Source organism: Athene noctua, chromosome 32, assembly GCF_965140245.1.
Source record: "Athene noctua chromosome 32, bAthNoc1.hap1.1, whole genome shotgun sequence".
NCBI classification, from domain to species: Eukaryota; Metazoa; Chordata; class Aves; order Strigiformes; family Strigidae; genus Athene; species Athene noctua.
Genome location: NC_134068.1, coordinates 2,007,250 through 2,027,721, shown reverse-complemented (window position 1 = coordinate 2,027,721; position 20,472 = coordinate 2,007,250). Strand labels below are relative to the sequence as shown.

Below are 20,472 nucleotides of genomic sequence, written 5' to 3'. Positions count from 1 at the left end.
CATCCCCGTGCAAAACCCCTGCCCCGGTCCCTCTGAGCCTTGTGTGAGCCCTGAGACCCTCGTGCAAGCGCCCGTGCGAGGCTCCATCCTCGTGCAAACCCCCCCCGGTCCCTGTGAGCCTCGTGCGAGGCCTAGCCTGAGCCCCCCGCCCCCCCTGAACCCCTCGCACGAGCCCCCCTCGTGCGAGGCCGTGTCTCGCCCCCCAACAGACCGCGCCCGCCGCCCCCCCCGGCGGCCCCCCCCGGAGCGCCGGGACGTCTGCTGGCAGCGGCGGGGGGAGGAGGGGGTTTGCGGGGCGCCCCTCGGGGGGGGCCCCTCTCCCTGGACGAGTGCTGCTGCCGGGGGGGCGCCGGGTGGGGGCACCACTGCCGGCCCTGCCCCCCCCGGCCACCAGGTGACCCCGGGGGGGGCACGGGGGGGGGTCCTGGGGCGGGTCTGGGGGATTTGGGGGGTCCTGGGGGGGGCCGGGGGGCTCTGTGGGTGGGGGTGGGGGGTCTGGAGGGTTTGGGGGGGTTCCTGGGGGGTTGGGGGGGGGGTCTGGGGGGGACTCTGGGGGGTGGGGGGGGGTCTGGGGGGTATCTGGGGGATTTGGGGGGGTCCAGGGGAGGGTTTGGGGGGATCTTGGGGGGTCTGTGGGGTGGGAGGGGGCAGGAGGGCCCTTATGGGTTAATGGGGGGGCTGTAGAGGACTTTGGGGTGTCCTGGGGGGGCTCTGGGGGGTCTCCTGTGGGACATGGGGGGGCTGCAGCGGGCTCTGGGGCTGTTGGGGGGCTGTGGGGGGCCCGGGGGGGGGGTTTGGGGGGGCTCTGGGGTGACGCAGCCCCCACCCCCCCAGGCCTGCAGTGCTCGTCCTCGCAGAGCGAGAGCAATTCCTTCTGGGACGTCAGCCCCCTCGGCCTGGGGGGGCCCCGCAGAGGTGGGACCCCCCAACACCCCCAGGACCCCCCAACACCCCTCCGGGACCCCCCAACACCCCCGGGACCCCCCAACTCCTACCCAGGACCCCCCAGTGCCCCCTGGGACCCCCCCAAACACCCCGAGGACACCCCAGCGCCCTTCGAGACCCCTCAGTGCCCCCCCCCCGGGACCCCCCAACACCTCTGGGACCCCCGACAGCCCCCCCGGGACCCCCCAAACACCCCCTGAGCCCCCAACGCCCCCCCAGGACCCCCCAAACACCCCCTGGGACCCCCCACACCATTGGGGGGGCCCAAGCAGCCACCAGGGGACCCCCCCATCACCCAGGGACTCCCCCCCCGCAACCTGGGGACCCCTCCCCACCCCCGGGACCCCCCATACTCCCCCAGGATCCCCCCCCCCGTTGTCCGGGCCCCCCCCAGACCCGCGTGTCCCCCCCAGGCGAGGAGAGCTCCGAGGAGGACTCGGCCGAGTGTCCCTGTCCCGGGGGGGGCCGGTGCCTCCGCTCCTTCCCCGGCCGCGGCTGCGAGTGTCCCCCCGGCTTCCAGCCCGACCCCTCCCGCACCCGCTGCCTCGGTGAGAGCCCCCCCGAACCCCTGGGTCCCCCCCGAACCCCTGGGTGCCCCCCCACATCCCTGCGTGTGCCCCCCGAAACCTGTGGGTGCCCCCCCCAAAATCCCTGGGTGCCCCCCCAAACCCCTGAGTCCCCCCCTGAACCCCTGAGTCCCCCCCCGAGCCCCTGGGTGCCCCCCTCAAACCCCTGGGTGCCCCCTCAAACCCCTGGGTGCCCCCCCAAACCCCTGGGGGTGCCCACCAACCCCTGGGTGCCCCCTAAACCCCTGGGTGCCCCCCCCAAACCCCTGGGTGCCCCCCCAAATCCCTGGGTGCCCCCCAAACGCCCCGACACCCATCGATGGGTGCCACAGGCCCGGGGGGTGGGTTTGGGGGGTCGGAGGGGGGGGTCGGGGAAGAGTTTTGGGGGTCCCTGGTGCCCGCAGCCATTGGGGGGTCTGTGGGGTGGGTTTGGGGGTCCCTGGGGGGCTGTTTGGGGGGGGGGCCCTGACACCCACAGACAGGGGTGGGTGCCAGAGGCCCACGGGGGGGGTTCGGGGGTGCCAGAACCGGGGGTGTCGGTGACGTCGGTCGCCCCCAGACATCGACGAGTGCCGGGAGCCGGGGCGGGGGGGGCTGCGGTGCCGCCACGAGCGCTGCGTCAACACCAGCGGCTCCTTCCGCTGCGCCTGCAAGGCCGGGGCCGCGCGCTCCCGCCAGCACGGGGGGCTCTGCCTGCCCCAGCGCCGCCGCTGACCCCCCGCGCGCCCCAATAAACCTGGGGGCAGAAACCGCCCCGGTGCCTCCTGCCTGCCTGGGGGGGCATTTGGGGGGAGATTGGGGCATTGGGGGGGATTTTGGGGGGGAGGTGGGGGAAAATTGGGGGCATTTGGGGGAGATTGGGGGAAGCGGGGGGAGACGGGGGCATTGGGATTTGGGGGGCGACAGGGGGATTTGGGGGGGAGAGGGGTGAAATTGGGGGGAGATTGGGGCCTTGGGGGGATCTGGGGGGAGATTGGGGGGAATTTGGGGGGATTTGGGTTCTAATTGGGGCCTCAGAGGAGAGTTTTGGGGAGGTTTAGGGGGGTTTTGGGTTAAAGCTCGGGCCTCGAGGGGGGGTTTGGAGGGAGAAGGGAACTTGGGGGGAGATTTGGGGGGAAAATCAGACCCGGGGGGGCAGATCGGGGCATCTGGGGGGGAAATTGGGGGATTTTGATGGCTTGGGTTAGAATTGGGGGGATTTGGGTCCGCTTGGGCGCAGGTTGGGGGGTTTGGGGAGAACTCGGGGCCTTTGGGGGGCAACTGAAGCACCTTGGGGGGGGGGATATGGGGGCACCGGGGACTTTTTGGGGGGAATTGAGGGAAATTGGGGCTTTTCGAGGGGCCTGGGCTGTTACCGGGCCCTTTGGGGGCGATTTAGGGGGAAATTGGGGCCTTTGGGGGTGGTTCTGGGGGGAATCCAGCATCCTCGGGGCCATTCGGGGTGAAACTGGCAGATTTCGGGGGGGGCCGGGCTGTTTGGTCCGAGCTGGGGTGAAATTGGGGCGATTCGGGGCGAATTCGGGGCTGGGGGGGAAAATGGCGGCGGCGGGATTCCTCCACGGTCCCGTCGTGCCCCGCGGAGGCCGCGCTCACTCCCGTCGTGCCTTGGGCGGAGACCACGCCCACTCCCGTCGTACCCAGCGCTGAGGCCCCGCCCGCTCCCGTCGTGCCTTGCGCGGAGGCCCCGCCCACTCCCGTCGTGCCCCGCGCTGCCCGCGGCGGCGGCGGCCACGGTGAGGGGCGGGGGGGCGCGGGGTGTCGGGGGGGTCCCGGGGGTTTTAGGGGGTCCCGGGGGGTCCCGGCCCGGAGGAGCCGCGGCCCGTGGGGGCTGGAAGGGGTTTGGGGGGGGGGGGGGGTCGGGTTCTCCCTCATCCCCGTCACCCCCGGGGGGTCTCCCTGACCCCCCCCCCTTCCTCCAGGCCCCCCCGGTGCCCCCCCATTCCCCCCCCATTCCCCCCCCAGGCGCTCTGGGGCTCCAGCCCTGGCAGAAGCCCCCCCCCGACCCCCCAGCCCCGCCATGGGCCTGGACCCGTGGCAGAAGCGGCCGTCCCTCCGCTCTAACCCCCCCGCGCCCCCCAGCCCCGCCATGGGCCCCAAGCCGTGGCAGAAGGCGCTGTTCCCGCTGCGCTCCGTGGGGGCGGTGGTGCGGCTCTTCGAGGCCGAGCTGCGGCAGCCGGAGCCGGACCTGGTGCTGCTCTCGCTGGTCCTGGGCTTCGTGGAGCATTTCCTGGCCGTCAACCGCGTCCTCCCCACCAACGTCCCCGGCATCAGCTTCGAGGCGCGCCCGGGCCCCGACCCCCACACGCTGGCCTACTTCCCGGTGGCCGAGCTGTCCATCGTGGCCGCGCTCTACGCCCGCTTCACCGCCCAGATCCGCGGCGCCGTGGACCTCTCGCTCTACCCCCGCCCCGACGGCTTCTCCTCCCGCGACCTCGTCAAGAAAGTGTCGGACGTCATCTGGAACAGCCTCAGCCGCTCCTACTTCAAGGACCGGGCCCACATCCAGTCGCTCTTCAGCTTCATCACCGGTACCGGGGGGCGCGGGGGGGCTGCCCACAAGTGATAAGGGGCGTTTGGAGGGGGTCTGAGGGGTTGGGGGCTGCCCCAGAAGTGATAAGGGGTCTGGGGGGGTTGGGGGGCTGCCCACAAGTGATGGGGGGGTTGGGGGGCTGCCCCACAAGTGATGGGGGGGTTGGGGGGCTGCCCCACAAGTGATAAGGGGGTCTGGGGGGGTTGGGGGGCTGCCCCACAAGTGATAAGGGGGTCTGGGGGGGTTGGGGGGCTGCCCCACAAGTGATAAGGGGGTCTTGGGGGGGTTGGGGGGCTGCCCCACAAGTGATAAGGGGGTCTGGGGGGGTTGGGGGGCTGCCCCACAAGTGATAAGGGGGTCTGGGGGGTTGGGGGGCTGCCCCACAAGTGATAAGGGGGTTGGGGGGCTGCCCCATAACTAATGAAGGACTTCGGGGGTCCCCGTGGGCTCAGGATTACTCTAGGGCCCCCCCCCCCCCCCCCAGCGTTCGGGGGGTGACGGGCACCACGGGGTGACCCCGGGGTCCCCCCCCATCCCTGGGGTTCCCCCGTCCCCGTGGGGTGACCCGTGTCCCCCCCGCGCCCCCCAGGGACGAAGCTGGACAGCTCGGGCGTGGCCTTCGCGGTGGTGGGGGCGTGCCAGGCCCTGGGGCTCCCCGACGTGCACCTGGCCCTGAGCGAGGACCACGCCTGGGTGGCCTTCGGCGCGGGGGGGCTCCAGACCGCCGAGGTCACCTGGCACGGGAAGGGCAACGAGGACCGGCGGGGGCAGAGCGTGCAGGCGGGGGTGGCCGAGAGGGTGAGGGGGGGCGCGGGGGGCGGGATAGGGGTGAGGGGGGGCACCGGGTGGGGATGGGGGACGTGGGGAGGGGGATAGGGGGTGATGGGGGCACGGGGGGGACACAGAGGGGATGGGAGGGTGAGGGGGGCGGCGCAGGGGGACATGGGGGGTGAGGGGGGACATGGGGGGGGCCGCAGGACAGGGGAGGGGGCCGGGGGGGCAGGGATGGGCCGTGGGGGTGCGGGAGCACGGGGGGGGCCGGGCGGGTGTGTCACCGCCCCCTGCCCCCAGAGCTGGCTGTACCTGAAGGGCTCGTTCCTGCGGTGCTCGCGGCACATGGAGGTGGCGTTCATGGTGTGCGCCATCAACCCCTCCATCGACCCCCACACCGACAGCCTCGAGCTGCTGCAGCTCCAGCAGGTGGGGCGCCGGGGGGCGGCCGTGGGGCAGGGGGATGGCCGTGGGGCAGAGGGAGGGGCTGTGGGGCAGCCGTGGGGCAGGGGGGCGGCTGTGGGGCAGAGGGAGGGGCTGTGGGGCGGGCTGTGGGGCAGGGAGATGGCTGCAGGAGGGCTGTGGGGCAGAGGGAGGGGCTGTGGGGCAGCTGTGGGGCAGGGGGATGGCTGCAGGGGGGCTGTGGGGCAGGATGGTTATGGGGCAGCTGTGGGACAGGGGGGCTGTGGGGCACCCCCCAACCCTTGTCCCTGCCACCGCAGCGCCTGCTCTGGCTGCTCTATGACCTGGGGCACCTGGAGAGGTGAGACACCCCCGCCCCCCGCCCCGCCGTGGGGCTGCCCCCCAACCCACCGTGGGGCTGCCCCACAGGTACCCCATGGCGCTGGGAACTTGGCTGACCTGGAGGAGCTGGAGCCCACCCCGGGGAGACCCGACCCCCTCACCATCTACCACAAGGTGAGCCGGGGGGCAGGCCGTGGGGCTGAGCGCCGGGGGCAGGCCGTGGGGCTGACCCACACGTCCTGCCCCCAGGGCATCCTCTCGGCCCGCACCTACTACAACAACGAGCACATTTACCCCTACATGTACCTGGCCGGGTTCCACTGCCGCAACAAGAACGTGAAGGAGGCGCTGGAGGCCTGGGCCGACACGGCCACCGTCATCCAGGAGTGAGGGCGGCGCCGGGGGGGAACTTGGGGGGCCGGGGGGGGGCACTTGAGTGGCGCTGGGGGGGTCCCGGCCCTCGCTGTGGGGCTGGGGGGGCAGAGGGGGGGCGTTTCTTCCTTTCTGGGGGGTGTGGGACCGGGGGGGGGTGTTCAGTGTGTTTGGGGTCCCCAGAGCTCTCTGGAGCCGTGGGGCAGGGAATGGGGCGGGGGGGGGTCTGCTTGGAGCTTGGGTGTCCCCAGCCCTCATTGGGGGGCGGGGTCTGTGTCTTTTTCTGCAGCTGTGGGGCAGCTGGTACCGCCCCCCCCAACTTATGGGGCAGGTGTGGGGCAGCCGTGGGGCTGGTAATGGGGAGGGTGCTGCTTGGACTCAGGGTGGGCTCTGGGGGTCCCCATTCCTCCTGGGGGGGGGGTGTGTCTCTTCTATAACTGTGAGGCAGCTGGTGCCCCCCCCCAGCACTATGGGGCAGAGCCGTGGGGCAGCTGGTGCCCCCCCCAGCGCTATGGGGCAGAGCCGTGGGGCAGGGAGTGTCCCAGCCCAGGCTCTTGGGGCGGGGGGGGCGGGGGGGGGTGTTGGTGTCCCCGGACCCTTTTGGGGTGTCGTCTGTGTCCCCCCCCCCCAGCCCCTCCTGGCCGTGGGGCAGCCCCCCAAGTGCCCCCCCTTGCCCCCCAGCTACAACTACTGCCGCGAGGACGAGGAGATCTACAAGGAATTCTTCGACGTGGCCAACGACGTCATCCCCAACCTGCTGAAGGAGGCGGCCAACGCTGCGGAGCCCCCCGGGGAGGGCGACGGCGCCGAGGTGGGGGGGCCCCGCGCTGGGGGGGGCGTGGGGCGACCCACGGAGCCGGGGGGGGCACGGGATGTGTGAGCTGCATTTTGGGGTTTCAGGGGTGAGTTTGGGGGGTTCTGCGCTTGGGGGGGGGGGGGTTTGAAGGGGTCAGTGGGGTGCCCCACGTCTTGGGGGTGGTGTTTAAGGGGGTGCCCCACATTTGGGAGGTCGCGTTTGGCGGGGGTTCAGGGGGGCCCCAGGTGGGGAGGAGGCGGAATTTGAGGGTTTCGAGGGGGTCCCCCATATCTGGGGGGTGCATCTGGGGGTCTCAGGGAGGCGCCCCACATTTGGGGGGCTGAATTTGGGGGCTCACAGGGGGCGCCCCCCATTTGGGGGTCTCAGGGAGGCACCCCACATTTGGGGGGCTGTATTTGGGGCTCTCGGGGGGGCGCCCCCCATTTGGGGCTCTCGGGGGGGCGCCCCACATCTGGGGCTCTCGGCGAGCTGCGCCACTTGCGGCGCTCTCAGGGGGACGCCCCCCGTTTGGGGCGCCGCACCTGCGGGTCTCCGGCGGCGCCGCCGCGTTTCGGGGTGCCGGGGGCCCCCCCTGACCCCGCGGGTGCCCGCAGGCGTCCCCCAGCCCCGGGGGGGGGGTCTCGGCGCTGCAGGACCCCGAGTGCTTCGCCCACCTCCTGCGCTTCTACGACGGCATCTGCAAGTGGGAGGAGGGGAGCCCCACGCCCGTCCTGCACGTGGGCTGGGCCACCTTCCTGGTGCAGTCCCTGGGCCGCTTCGACGGGCAGGTACGGGGGTTTGGGGGTACGGGGGGTTTGGGGGGTCCCTGGGGGAGGAAGACGGGGCAGCCCCACGCCTGTCGTCCTCGACCAGCCCTATAGCTGTTTAGACAAGGGGCACTTGGGGGGGTTTTGGGGTTCTCTGGGGGTTTTCGGGGTCCTATGAGGGAGTTGGGGGGGCCCAGCGGGGTTTTGGGGCTCTCTGGGGCTTTGGGGACCCCCCCGGAGGTTTTGGGGATCGCAGGGGTGCGGGGGGAGGACGGGGCAGCCCCACGCAGCTGTGTGTGTGTGCGTGCGTGTGCGTGTGACCCCCCCCGGGGTCCCCAATAACCTCGGGGGGATCCCCAGGGCCCCCCCCCCACCTCCCGGGGTCCCCCAATTTCACCGCGGGGGCGCTCCCCCCCCAGGTGCGGCAGAAGGTGACGCTGCTGTCGCGGGACTCGGACCCCCCCGAGGACGAGGAGGCGGGGGGGGAGGAGCCCCCCCGCGAGGGCCGGCGCCGGGGGCCGCGACGCGAGTCCAAGCCCGAGGAGCCGCCGTCGCTCCCCAAGAAACCCCCCCCCGAGCGCCGCCGCCCCCCCCGGCCCGAGGAGCCCCCCCCGGCCACCCCTCCTCCCCCCGGCGCCGCCCCCCCCGGGGCCCCCCCCGGCCCCCCGGCGGCGGGGGGGGGCGGCCCGGTGCTGGTGTTCCAGAGCCAGAAGATGCGGGGGATGCAGGACCTGCTGCGCGCCCCCAAGATCAACTCCAGCGCCATCAAGCTGCAGCTCACGGCCCAGTCCCAGGTGCAGCTCAAGAAGCAGAAGGCGGCGCCCAGCGACTACGCCCTGGGGGCCTTCCTGAAGAGACCCCGCAAGGGGCTCTGACCCCCCCGCGACGGCGGGGACCCCCCCGGCATGGGGAGACCCCCCCCGGGGAGCTGGGACCCCCCCGGAACGGGGTGGGACTCCCCAAGGACAGCTGGGACGCTGCAGGGGGCTCTGACCCCCCCCCGGGGGCGGGGACCCCCCCGGAACAGACCTTGGGGGGGGGGGGGGGGGCGGAATAAAATGGGGAGAAAAAGGGAAAAAAAGGGTCAGGAGGGGGCGGGATTGGGGCGCGGGGGGGGGATTTGGGGTGAAAAAAAGGGGCGGGGGGGCGTCGCGGGGCAATAAACCGCCGCTGGTTGTTTTTTTCCACCGTTTCCTCTTTTTTTATTATTTTTTCGGGGGGGGGGGTGTCGCCCCTGTTCTGCGGGGGCTATTCATATTCACCAGGCGCTTATGCATATGCATAACCTGTCCCCGCCCCTCCTCGCCTCTTTTTGTACTCGGGCCTTCAGCCGGCGGGGGGGGGGGGGGCGGTGACGCCCCCCCGGACCCCGATTCCGCAGAGCTGCCCCCCCCCCCCCCCGCCGCCATTTTAGGACCCTCCTGCCGCGGCCGGAGCGCGCAGGAACGGCCCCGCCCCGCCATCCCCAGGGGTCCGGGGGGGCCGCGACCCCCCCCGAAGTGTGATGGGGGGGGGGGAGGTTTGGGGGGATTTTGGGGTCGGGGAGTGGGGGCGTAAATTCCCGTGATGCTTCGCGGCGAGGTTCTGGCGGGCCGCGGCGCCCGCCCGCCGCCGCCTCCGCCAATCCAGCGGCGCGTTTTCTTGCGCGACGGCGCGGCGGGCCAATCAGCGCTGGCCGAGGAGTCGGGCCAATGAGGGGCGAGGCAGGCGGTGTCGTCACGGGCCACGGGGTCTCCCGACGCCCCCGCGCGGGGGCGCGGGGCGGGGCCGAGCACAGCCAATAGCGGCGGGCGCCCCCCTCCCCCCCCGGCGGACCCGCCCTCCGCCGCTCCGCCCAATCGGCGCTCGCCCCCCCTCGCCCTGCCCTGAGCGACGTCCCTCCCGGCCAATCCCCTCCGCCGCCGCCTCGGCGCCCGTCCCCGCCCCGCCGCCCTCCCCCTTCGCCCAATCGCCGCCGTCTCCTGGCGGACGGGCGTCTCCGCCGGCCAACGGCCGCTCGCGGGCGGCTTGACGGACGCGTGGCGCGGCCAATGGGCGTCGCGCGCGCGTAGCGGCGGCGTGGAAGGTTCGCGAAGGCCGGCGGCCGAGGGGAGGCTCTATGGCGACCGGGGCGAACGCCACGCCGCTGGGCAAGCTCCACCCGCCCCCGCCGCCGGGGAAACCCGGCTTCCCGCTGCCGCCGCCCCCCGGCCTCGTCCTGCCCGGCCCGCCGCCGCCTCCCCCGCCGCCCCCCGGCGCCGGCCAGGCCCCGGCCGCTCTCCTGGGCCCGATGGCGGCCGCCGCGTACCCGTTCGCCGCGCTGCCGCCGCCGCCGCCGCCGCCCCCGCCGCCGCCGCCGCCGCCGCAGCCTCAGCCGCAGCAGCAGCCGCCGCCGCCCCCCCCGCCGCCGCCGCCGCCGGCCCAGCAGCAGCAGCAGCAGCCGCAGCCTCAGGCGGCGGCCGCGCCGCAGCCGCAACAACCGGCGGCTCCCGCCGCCCCCCCGCAGCCGCCGCCGCAGCAGCAGCAGCAGCAGCCGCCGGCGCCCGGGGCCGCGCCCTACGGGCAGTACCGCTTCCCCTCGCCGCCTCCCGGCCACGACCCGCCGGCCCCCCCGCAGGCGGCTGCGGCGCCTCCCGCCGCGCCCCCCCCTCAGCAACCGCCGGCCCCCCCCCAACAGCCGCCGGCCGCCGCCCCGGCGCAGCAACGGCCGGAGGAGAGCGGGCCCGGCGGGGGGGGCGGCGGAGGAGGAGGGGGGGGGCAGAATGAAGCGGGCGGGCGCGCGGCCGGCGGCCACAAGGGCTCCCGGAGGTCAGGTACGAGCCGGGGGGGGGCGGGCGAAGGGCGAACGGGGGGGTTGGGGGGGGCAAAAAGGGGAGTAATGGGGGGTTAAGTGGGGGTTTAGTGTCCTTTTGGGGGTCTGGGGGGGGGGTCCGTGGGTTTGGGGGGGCCTCCGGGGGGGGTTTGGGGGTTCTGTGGCGTGTTTAGGGGGGTTTGGGGGGTCTCTAGGGGGTGTTTGGGGGGCTCCGGGGGTCGCCGGGGGGGTCCTTGGGGGGTGTCGGGGGGGGGTTTGGGGGCTTTGAAGGGGGTCCGGGGGTGTCGGCGGGGGGTGAAGGCGCCCCCCCAGTCGCCGGCGGCCATTTTGTGGCCCCAGACACGCCGCGGGGGGGGGGGGGGGGGGGCGGTGTGTGTTGTCGCGTCTCTCCGTGCCCCCCCGCCCGAACACGCGCGGCGAGTCGGTCCCCACCCCGCGGGGATTCGCCCCAACCCGCCGGGTGTCCCCCCCGCCCGCTCCCCCCAGACTTCCCGCGGAAGCGGAAGCGGAGCCGCTGGAACCAGGACTCGCTGGAGCAGAAGACGGTGATCCCGGGGATGCCGACGGTGATCCCGCCCGGGCTGACCCGCGAGCAGGAGCGCGCCTACATCGGTAACGGCCGGGCCGGGCCGGGGGGGCCCTCGGGGGTCGGGTCGGGCCGGGGCTCAAACCGCCGCGGCTGCGGTGGCGATTCCCTGCCCGGGGAGCCGGGGCCGTTCCGAGGCGGTGCTGCCCGGGGTTGGGTCCCGTTCCCCCCGGCAGGGAGTAAGGGCTGTGCCTGGGGCCACGCTGCCTGCTCTCTGGTACCAGCACAGTGATCGTGGTGGTTTTTGAGGTAACACTGATCGGTTTTGGCAAAAAATTCACTTCTTCAGTCAGTAAGGGATGCGTTTGGGGTGATACTGCCTGATCTCTAGTAACGATGCCCTTCCTAAAGCCGCAATAGTTATTTTTGAAGTAACACGGCTTGCTTTGGGGCAATAATACACTTTTTTAGGTGATAGCGGGTGTTTTTGAGGTGGTATCGCCTGGTTTGGGGGCACGATTCACCTTCCTGGAGGATAAGGGTTATTTCCGAGGCAACGCTGCCTAGCGGTTGGTAACAGCACACTTTTTTAGGGGATAATACTTATTTCAGAAGTAATCTTCCCCGATTTTTGACAACAGTGCACTTTTTTAGGGGACGGTGGTTAGTTTTGAGGTGGTATTGCCAGATTTTTGGCAATGATTCACCTTTTCGGGGAATAGTAGTTATTTCTGAGGTAATATTGCCTCGTTTTTTGGCGATAATGCACTTTTTTAGGTGATAATAGTTTTTTTTGAGGTAGTATTGCTTGATTTTTGGCAATAATTTACCTTTTGGGGGGATAATAGCTATTTTTAAGGTAATATTGCCTGATTTTTGGCAATAATTTGCCTTTTTAGGGGATAATAGTTATTTTTGAGGTAATATTGCCTGATTTTTGGCAATAATTTGCCTTTTTAGGGGATAATAGTTATTTCTGAGGTAATACTGACAGATTTTTGGCAATGATTTACCTTTTTAGGGGATAATAGTTATTTTTGAGGTAATGTTGCCTGATTTTTAGCAGTAATTTGCCTTTTCAGGGGATAGTAGTTAGTTTTGAGGTAATATTGCCTGATTTTTGGCAGTAATTCGCCTTTTCAGGGGATAATAGTTAGTTTTGAGGTAATATTGCCTGATTTTTGGCAGTAATGCACTTTCTTAGGAGTTAATAGTTATTTCTGAGGGAGTACTGCCCGATTTTTTGGTAACAATTCACCTCTTCAGGGGTAATGGCTCTTTCTGAGGCAATACCACCTGATTTTTGGTACTAATTCAGTTTTTTAGGGAATAATGGGTGCTTCTGAGGTGGCGTTGCCCAGTTCTCAGTAACAATGCACTTTTTCCGGGGATAACGGTTATTTCCGAGGCAATAGCGCCTCGGTTTTGGTGACACCTCACCGTTTTCAGGGGCGGTGGGTGTCTCTGAGGTGGCTTTGCCCGATTCGGGGTAACCGCTGCCCGGCTAGGGCTGGTGGCTGGGGTAGCGGTACCGGGGCCGCGGGGCCGGGGCCGCGGTCGGGCTCTGGCAGTGCCGGGGGACGGCGTTGGGCTCCCCGGCGGTACCGCTTACCTTGCCACGCCTCACCCCGAGAGCCACGAGGCCGCGTTGGGGCGGAACGCCGGGTTTTGGAGCGGGGTTTGCTCTGGGGAGAAAAACCGCTGGTTCACGTCACGCTGCCTTTCCCTGATTCACGAACGCTTGTGTGGGGTGAACGTGTCCCCTGGTAATCTCTCTGCTTTCCTCCCACTGGTGTTTGGTGTTAGAGCGATAAATGCTTGATTTTAGAGCGATAAATGTTTGATTTTAGAGCGATAAATGTTTGATTTTAGAGCGATAAATGTTTGATTTTAGAGCGATAAATGTTTGATTTTAGAGCGATAAATGTTTTGATTTTAGAGCGATAAATGTTTTGATTTTAGAGCGATAAATGTTTTGATTTTAGAGCGATAAATGTTTTGATTTTAGAGCGATAAATGTTTTGATTTTAGAGCGATAAATGTTTTGATTTTAGAGCGATAAATGTTTTGATTTTAGAGCGATAAATGTTTTGATTTTAGAGCGATAAATGTTTTGATTTTAGAGCGATAAATGTTTTGATTTTAGAGCGATAAATGTTTTGATTTTAGAGCGATAAATGTTTTGATTTTAGAGCGATAAATGTTTTGATTTTAGAGCGATAAATGTTTTGATTTTAGAGCGATAAATGTTTTGATTTTAGAGCGATAAATGTTTTGATTTTAGAGCGATAAATGTTTTGATTTTAGAGCGATAAATGTTTTGATTTTAGAGCGATAAATGTTTTGATTTTAGAGCGATAATGTCTGAATTTAGAGCAAATAACGTCAGAATTTGCAGCAATGATGGTAACGACAAGGTCTGGTTTTAGAGGCACAGTGTCCACTTGGGGTAACCACGTCTGCTCTGTTCCCACCCTAATGCCTCATTTTGGGGCAAACACGTCTGTTTTGGGCAGTCCCGTCACTTTTTGTATAACGGTGCCTGATTTTAGGGTGGATAACGATGCTTTTCCTCACGGTCACGACGTTTGGCGTTAGCTGAAACGTGCCCGGTTTTAGCAGTAACGCCCGTAACGTTTGGTTTTGGGGTAAATAACGTGTATATTGGGTAACGATGCTGCTCTTACCGACAACGACATTTGCGGTAAACCTGTCGATTTTAGGTAACAACCAATGTCCTTTTTTTAGCGTAACGAATGTTTGCTTTTAGGGTAAACGTGTGCGTTTCAGGTACCGACACCGGTAACGATGTCTGGTTTTGGGGCGAAAACGCCCGTTTCTAGTAACGGTCGCTGTGTTTCACGGCGCCGGGGCCTGGTTTTGGGGTAACTCTGCCCGCTTTCGGCCGAGCTGCCCGTCGTTACCGGCAGCCCCGCTGGGTTTTGGGGCCGATAACATGTGTTTTGGGCAAAAAAAACCAAGAGAAAAACCAAACCACACACACACACCCCCCCTGCCCCCGCCGCGTGTGTGGTGTGGTACCAAGGCCTGGTTTTGGGGACACTCTGTCTGGTTTTGGGAAAAGCCGCCGTTCGGGCTCTGTGCTAGAGAATGTCTGTTGTTTTTGGCCAGAATGTCGTTTTTTTTGGTAACTCTGTCTTTTTTCCCACCCTTTTTTCTGTCCTAACCGGGTTTCTTCCAGTGCAACTGCAGATCGAAGACCTGACTCGCAAACTGCGCACGGGAGACCTGGGCATCCCCCCTAACCCTGAGGACAGGTTGGGACCCTTCCCCTGACAGTCCCCGCCCCCCCTTTGGGGCGCTTCCGCTGGTTTTCACCATTCCCGGCCTTTCCGCCGCGGGGGGGCCGGGGGCCGCCCCCCCGGTTTCCCCTCGGATCACCCCCCACCCCGATTCGGTTCCGATCGGCCCCGGGGGCTCCGGCCGCAGCCCCCCCCCCCACCCACCCGATCTTCCCCCCCCGGCCAAAGGGGCAGCCCGGGGGGGGTCCCGCGGCCCCGCTGAGGACCGGCGGGGGTGGGGGGGCCGCCCCGGCGCTTGGGGTTTTGGGGGGAAATCCAGGGAAATCCGCAATAACCCGACTTGCTCCTCCGCAGCGCGCCAGGGCCGAGCGCATCGTTAACGAGCCGGGGCGTCGTTAGACGGGGGGTTAATTGCGGTGCTGATTAGCCTTGACCTTTCCTTTCGGTGTCGACAGTTCCCTTTAGGCCGCGAGGACGGTGGCGCCAACTGGGTTTAATCCAGAAAAGTTTCTTTTTCACCCCAAAACGGGTGCAGGTTTCCGATTGCCGCCCGGGATTGTAATTTTTTTTGGACGATCCGCGTAATCTCTTCCCTTCTTGCAGCCTCATCCTAAATTCGCAATTTTGGGGGAAGCCGGGGGGGGTAAAAAAAGGTCCATAACTTTAACCAAAAACTCGAGGAATTGTGACTTTTTTTTTTTCTTTTTCATCTCCTTAATTGATGATAATTCTGATTTTTAATTCTGATTTTTAATCATAATTCTGATTTTTTTTTCCCACCCCGAACACACGGCTCTGCTAAACCGACCTTAACTCTTCCCTCCGTAGCTTTTCCTGCCGCGCTGCCAAAACCAAAAGCTTCCCCCCAAAAAAGCGGGAGCTTTTCCTCTAAAAAACCGCAGAAACGGGCAAAACGAGGCCTCCAAAAAAAAAAAAAAAAACCAAACAAAAAAACGAGAAAAGGGGGGAAAAAAAGTTTTAATAAGAGCCCAAACTGCCCCAAAACAGGAAAAAGGAGCCAGAGCGGCTGGTTTTGGGGCGGGGGGGGGGGCTCTTAATTGGGCGCTAATTAACGCCCCCCCCCGGGGAGGGGAGGGGGGGGGGCAGCCCCTGTCCTGGCTGGGGCGGGGTTGGGGGTGGGAAGGGGGGGTCGGGGGGGCGGGTACAGCCCCCCGGGGGGCCCGTCCGGCGGCAGGGTGACCCCCCCTGCCCCCCCCAGGTCGCCCTCCCCCGAGCCCATCTACAACAGCGAGGGGAAGCGCCTCAACACCCGCGAGTTCCGCACCCGCAAGAAGCTGGAGGAGGAGCGGCACAACCTCATCACCGAGATGGTGGCCCTGAACCCCGACTTCAAGCCCCCCGCCGACTACAAGTGAGGCCGATTCGGGGCCTTTTTTTTGGGGGGGGTGTTGCCGGGGGGCTGGTTTTTTTATTTTGCCCTTCGTAACCCCCGCGCCGTTCTCGCTGCAGGCCGCCGGCCACGCGGGTCAGCGACAAGGTGATGATCCCGCAGGACGAGTACCCCGAGATCAACTTCGTGGGGCTGCTCATCGGGCCCAGGTGGGGCTGCGGGACCCCCCCGTCACCCCCAAAACCGCCGGGGGGCCCTCGTCCCCCTCATCGCCTCCCGGGGGGGTCGCCCCTAACGAGCCCCCAGCACTTAACGAAGCCACAAGTGCCACCACCCTCACAGCCTGGGGGGGCAGGGGGAACACAAGGCAGTTTGGGGGTGCCCCCCCCACTCTCAGCATCACCCCAGGATTTGGGGGGGGGGGGGGGTCTTAACGAGGCTGCCAGGCCCCCCTCTGCCTTCCTGGGGGGTCCCAGTAGGGCATTGGGGTTCCCCCCTCCCCGGCTGGGGTGGGTGACCCCCTGCCCGGGCTGGTCGCCCCCCGTCAGATAATTCGGGGGGGGCTCTTAGTGATTTGGGGTGACTAACGCTGCCGCCATCTTGTCTCTCCCCCCCCGTGGGGTCCCACAGTGGGTCTGTGGGTTCCCCCCACCCCAAATTCACGCAGGTGACCCCCTTTCCCCCCCCTATTCTGTGCTGTGCCCCCCCCCCAAATATTTGGGGGGATTTTCACAATTTTTTGGGGTCCCCCCCGCAGGGGGAACACGCTGAAGAACATCGAGAAGGAGTGCAACGCCAAGATCATGATCCGGGGCAAGGGCTCGGTGAAGGAGGGCAAGGTGGGCCGCAAGGACGGGCAGATGCTGCCGGGCGAGGACGAGCCGCTGCACGCCCTGGTCACCGCCAACACCATGGAGAACGTCAAGAAGGCGGTGGAGCAGGTCTGGGGGGGCCCTGGAGGGGCCGGGGGGGCCCTGCTGACCCGTTTCTCACCCACACACACGCTCCCCCCCCCAGATCCGCAACATCCTGAAGCAGGGGATCGAGACGCCCGAGGACCAGAACGATCTGCGCAAGATGCAGCTGCGGGAGCTGGCGCGGCTCAACGGGACCCTGCGGGAGGACGACAACCGGTCAGCACCCCGGAGTGGTCCCTGGGGCCCCCCCGGAGTGGTCCCTGGGGTCCCCCCAGAGTGGTCCCTGGGGTCCCCCCGGAGTGGTCCCTGGGGCCCCCCCGGAGTGGTCCCTGGGGTCCCCCCAGAGTGGTCCCTGGGGCCCAGAAATGGTCCTTTGAGCCCCGAGAAGGGTCCCCTGCGGCCCCGCAAAATGGCTCCTTGGGCCCGAAACAGTCTCTTGTGCCCCAAAATGGGGCTCCCTGAGCCCCAAGTGTAGCCCTTTGGACCCCAGAAATGGCTCCTTGGACCCCAAAACCAGCCCCTTGGGCTTCAAACGGGGCTCCCTGAACCCTAAATACGGCTCCTTGGGCTTCAGGAGCTGCCGCCTGAGCCCCAAAACGGGGCCCTTTTACCCCAAACCGGGCCCCTTTTACCCCAGTTGTGTGTGTGACCCTTCTGACCCCAAACCCCGGCCCCTTGCACCCCCACCCGGGGCCCCTCTCCCCCCGAACACACTTTCTGCCCCCGAAAGCCCCCTTTTCCCCCAAGCGCGCCCCTCCCCCGTACACAACCCCCGTCGCCCCCCGCCCGCAGGATCCTGCGCCCGTGGCAGAGCTCGGAGCCGCGCAGCATCACCAACACCACGGTCTGCACCAAGTGCGGCGGCGCCGGGCACATCGCCTCCGACTGCAAGTTCGCGCGGTGAGCGCCCCCGAGCGCCCCTGACCCCCGAGCGCCCCCTGACCCCCGAGCGCCCCCTGACCCCCGTGTGCCCCCAGCCCCGGGGACCCGCAGTCGGCGCAGGACAAGGCCCGCATGGACAAGGAGTACCTGTCGCTCATGGCCGAGCTGGGCGAGGCGCCCGTCTCCGTCAGCTCCAACGCCGCGCACAACACCAGCCCCCTCTCCAGTAGCCACCGGGCTACCAGCCAGGCCGGCGGCCAGCCCCCCCCGGTGAGTGCGCCCCCCCGCGCCCCCCCCGCCCCCCCCCCCCCGGCGGCGCTGACCCCCCCCTCTCTGTGTGTCCCCCCCCAGAGCCGCCCGCCCTGGATGAACTCGACCCCCGCCGAGAGCCGCCCCTACCACGGGGCTGCACGGGGGGGGCCCGGGGGGGCCCCACAGCTTCCCCCACCCCATGGCCGGGCTGGGGGGGGCGGCCCCGGGGGGCACCCGCTGCAGCACAACCCCAACGGGCCCCCCCCGTGGATGCAGCCGCATCACCCCCCCATGGGGCAGGGCCCCCACCCCCCCGGGCACCCCGCGCCCCACCACATGGGTGAGGACAATCCTGGGAGGGGGGCACGGGGGGGGAAAGGGGAGAAATGGGGTTGGGGGGCAAAAGGGGGGAGAAATGGGGTGAGGGGGGCAAAAGGGGGGAGAAATGGGGTGAGGGGGGCAAAAGGGGGGAGGAAGTGAGGGTTGGGGGGGCAGAACGGGTTGGGGGTGAGGGGGGGGCAAAGGGGGAGTTTGGGGGGGTGATGGGGGAGAAATGGGGGTTGGGGCAAAAGGGGGGGGAAGGGGGTTTTGGGGGGGGAGGGTTTAAGGAGGAAAAAGGGAATTGGGGGAAAAGGGTTTTGGGGTGAAAAAAGGGGTTTTTGGGCACATGCCCCCTCGGTGCTGGGTCCTGTTCCCCTCGCGGGGGCTTTGGGGTGAATCGGGGGGTTCGGCTGCGCCCTGGGAGCTGCCTCCTGCGGGGGGGGGGGGGGGGGGGGAGGATTTTTTCAGCCCCCCCCCCCCCCCCCCCCGTGGCAACGGCGCCTCCTCCCGCCATGGGCGCCGGGGGGGTTCTGGTGGGTTCGGGGGGGCTGGGGGGGGCCGGGGGTGCCCGCGTGTGTTTTGGGGGCGGGGGGTCGCGCGGCCGTCGCCCTCGCTAAGGCGCCGGTCTCTCATTCCCTCAAGATCAGTACCTGGGAAATGCGCCGGTGGGCTCTGGGTCTATCGCCTGCACCAGGGAAAAGGTGGGACCCCCCCGCGCCCCCCCGGCCCCCTCCCCGGGCGCCCCCGCCCGCTCACCGCCCCTGCCCCCCAGGTATGATGCCGCCGCCGCTGGGTTTGCTGCCCCCCCCGCCCCCCCCGCCCGGTGGGCAGCCGCCGCCCCCCCCTCCGGCCCCCTCCCCCCCTGGCAGCAGCAGCCGCCGCCGCCCCCAGCAGCAGCAGCACCCCCCTGCCCTGGCAGCAAAGTGAGTGCGGGGGGGCGCGGGGGGGGTTGGGGTGATTTGGGGGGGTTGGGGGCAGGTTTGGGGGCGACTTGGGGGAAACGTTGGGGGTGTTTGGTGCAGATTCAGGGGGGGTTGGGGCCATTTCAGGGGATTTGGGGGCAAATTTGGGCAGATTTGGGGGGTTTGGGGGCAGTTTTGGGGTGATTTGGGGGGTTTTCAGTTGATTTGGGGCAATTTCAGGGGTTTTGGGTGGATTTGGGGCATTTTGGGAGGTTTTGGGGGAGGGGGCACCCCCGTCACTAATTAACCCCCGTAATTAACTCCCTCCCCCCATTGATCCTCATTTACCCCTGGGGGGGCTAAGCCTCCTCTGTAATTAGCCGTCCCTGTTACTGAGCCCTTCCCGGGGGTGTCGGGTCAGTTGGGCCCCCCGTCGCCCCCATCCCTCGCCCGACCCCCTCCCCGCTTCGCCCCCCGACTCCGGTGCCTGCCCCGCAGATACGACGACCACCACGAGCGCTGGCAGCGGGTCCCTCCCCCCTGGCAGCAGGGGGGGGCGGCGGGGGGGCGGCGGGGGGGGGGGGCGGCTTCTTCGGGGGCCCCCCCCCCCCTCCCGGCAGCCCCTCGCTGGTGCCTTTGCCCCCGGGGTGCAGCCCCCGCTGCCCCCCGGGGCCCCCCCGCCGCCGCCGCCCCCCCTGGCTCCGGGGCCATGATGTACGCGCCCCCGCCGCCCCCCCCGCCCCATGGACCCTTCTAACTTCGTCACCATGATGGGCATGGGGGTGCCCGCCCTGCCCCCCTTCGGGCTGCCCCCCGCGCCCCCCCCGCCGCCCCCCAGAACTGACCGCGGACACCCCCCCCCCCCGGCCCCGGGGCCGCCCTGAGCGCGGGGGCGGGGCCACGGGGTCACTCCCCCCTGCCCCCAGCGTGCGTGGCCCCTCCCCCCCAGCGCTTTTTGTGAACCAATAAAAACCGGGGCGGGGCCCCCGCCCCTCCCCCCACGCTGTGTCGTTATTTCTCGCGGTTTCCCGCCCCTCCCCCCCCGTGAAACACGAGCCCGGCGGTCCCGCCCTTCGCCCCGCCCCCACCCCTGTGCCTGTCAATCACCCGCCGAAATGTCGCGACCTTGAACTTGGCCTCGGGTTACCGGGAGGGGGGAGGGGCGGGGCGGGGCCTCGCGGCGCCACGCCCCCTCGGGACTAAACACCGGGAGGGTGGGCGTGGCCGCGCAAGCACCGCCTCCCTCCTGAATATTAAACACGTCACAGCCCCGGGGGGGCCGGGCTCGCCCGTGCGAATGAGCGCTGAGGTGGGGGCGTGGCCAAGCCGCCCCGTGCTTCGCCTCCCTCATAAATATTCAACGGGAACACCGGTGAGGTTCCCCCTGCCCTGGGCAGGGGTGTGGCGCCGCAAGCTCCGCCCCCTCGTGATTTATTAATGAGGGTGCCCCTGCCGCAGCGCCTAGGGTGGGTGGGGCGTGGTTTATCGCGGAGCCCCGCCCCCTCGTGAATAATTAATGATGCGCCCTCGGCACCGCGTGCGGGGGGGGGGCCAAGTGAGGCCGTGACTCCCCGTGTGGCCACGCCCCCTCCTGAATAATTAATCAGCCGCTCCCTCATAGCGCCCGGGCCGCCGCCGCTGCCGCCTCCAGCCCAGAGCCCCCCGGACCCCCCAGGACCCCCGAACCCCCCGGGACCCCCCGAAACCCCACCGGGACCCCCAACCCCCCCGGGACCCCCCGAAACCCCACCGGGACCCCCCGCTCCACCACATCGG

At 67.8% G+C, this 20,472-nt stretch overlaps 2 protein-coding genes and 1 long non-coding RNA gene across 3 annotated transcripts; all 3 read left to right on the top strand.

Annotated features, from left to right (window-relative positions):
* The first annotated feature begins 214 nt into the window (after window positions 1–214).
* On the top strand, window positions 215–2,259 carry LOC141972387 (uncharacterized). The gene is made up of 4 exons (XR_012635372.1): window positions 215–394; window positions 835–915; window positions 1,359–1,493; window positions 2,071–2,259. It is a non-coding gene; the product is annotated as an uncharacterized LOC141972387 (long non-coding RNA).
* An 876-nt stretch (window positions 2,260–3,135) lies between these two features.
* Window positions 3,136–8,531, top strand: MEN1 (menin 1). Its single transcript, XM_074930231.1, is given in 11 exon segments — window positions 3,136–3,244; window positions 3,591–4,039; window positions 4,631–4,839; window positions 5,113–5,241; window positions 5,535–5,575; window positions 5,644–5,654; window positions 5,657–5,730; window positions 5,806–5,942; window positions 6,610–6,739; window positions 7,339–7,512; window positions 7,911–8,531. Coding segments are annotated over 10 exon segments (1,803 nt in total). The 5' UTR covers window positions 3,136–3,244; window positions 3,591–3,597; the 3' UTR covers window positions 8,367–8,531.
* A 1,015-nt stretch (window positions 8,532–9,546) lies between these two features.
* LOC141972352 (splicing factor 1-like) lies at window positions 9,547–19,678 on the top strand. Its single transcript, XM_074930230.1, is given in 19 exon segments — window positions 9,547–10,283; window positions 10,769–10,894; window positions 14,011–14,086; window positions 15,291–15,443; window positions 15,542–15,631; window positions 16,180–16,363; window positions 16,440–16,555; window positions 17,132–17,239; window positions 17,317–17,623; window positions 17,625–17,684; window positions 17,687–17,813; window positions 18,437–18,469; window positions 18,472–18,495; window positions 18,567–18,638; window positions 18,641–18,682; window positions 18,685–18,717; window positions 19,195–19,383; window positions 19,386–19,434; window positions 19,436–19,678. Coding segments are annotated over 19 exon segments (2,628 nt in total). The 5' UTR covers window positions 9,547–9,589; the 3' UTR covers window positions 19,581–19,678.
* The last annotated feature ends 794 nt before the right edge of the window (window positions 19,679–20,472 follow it).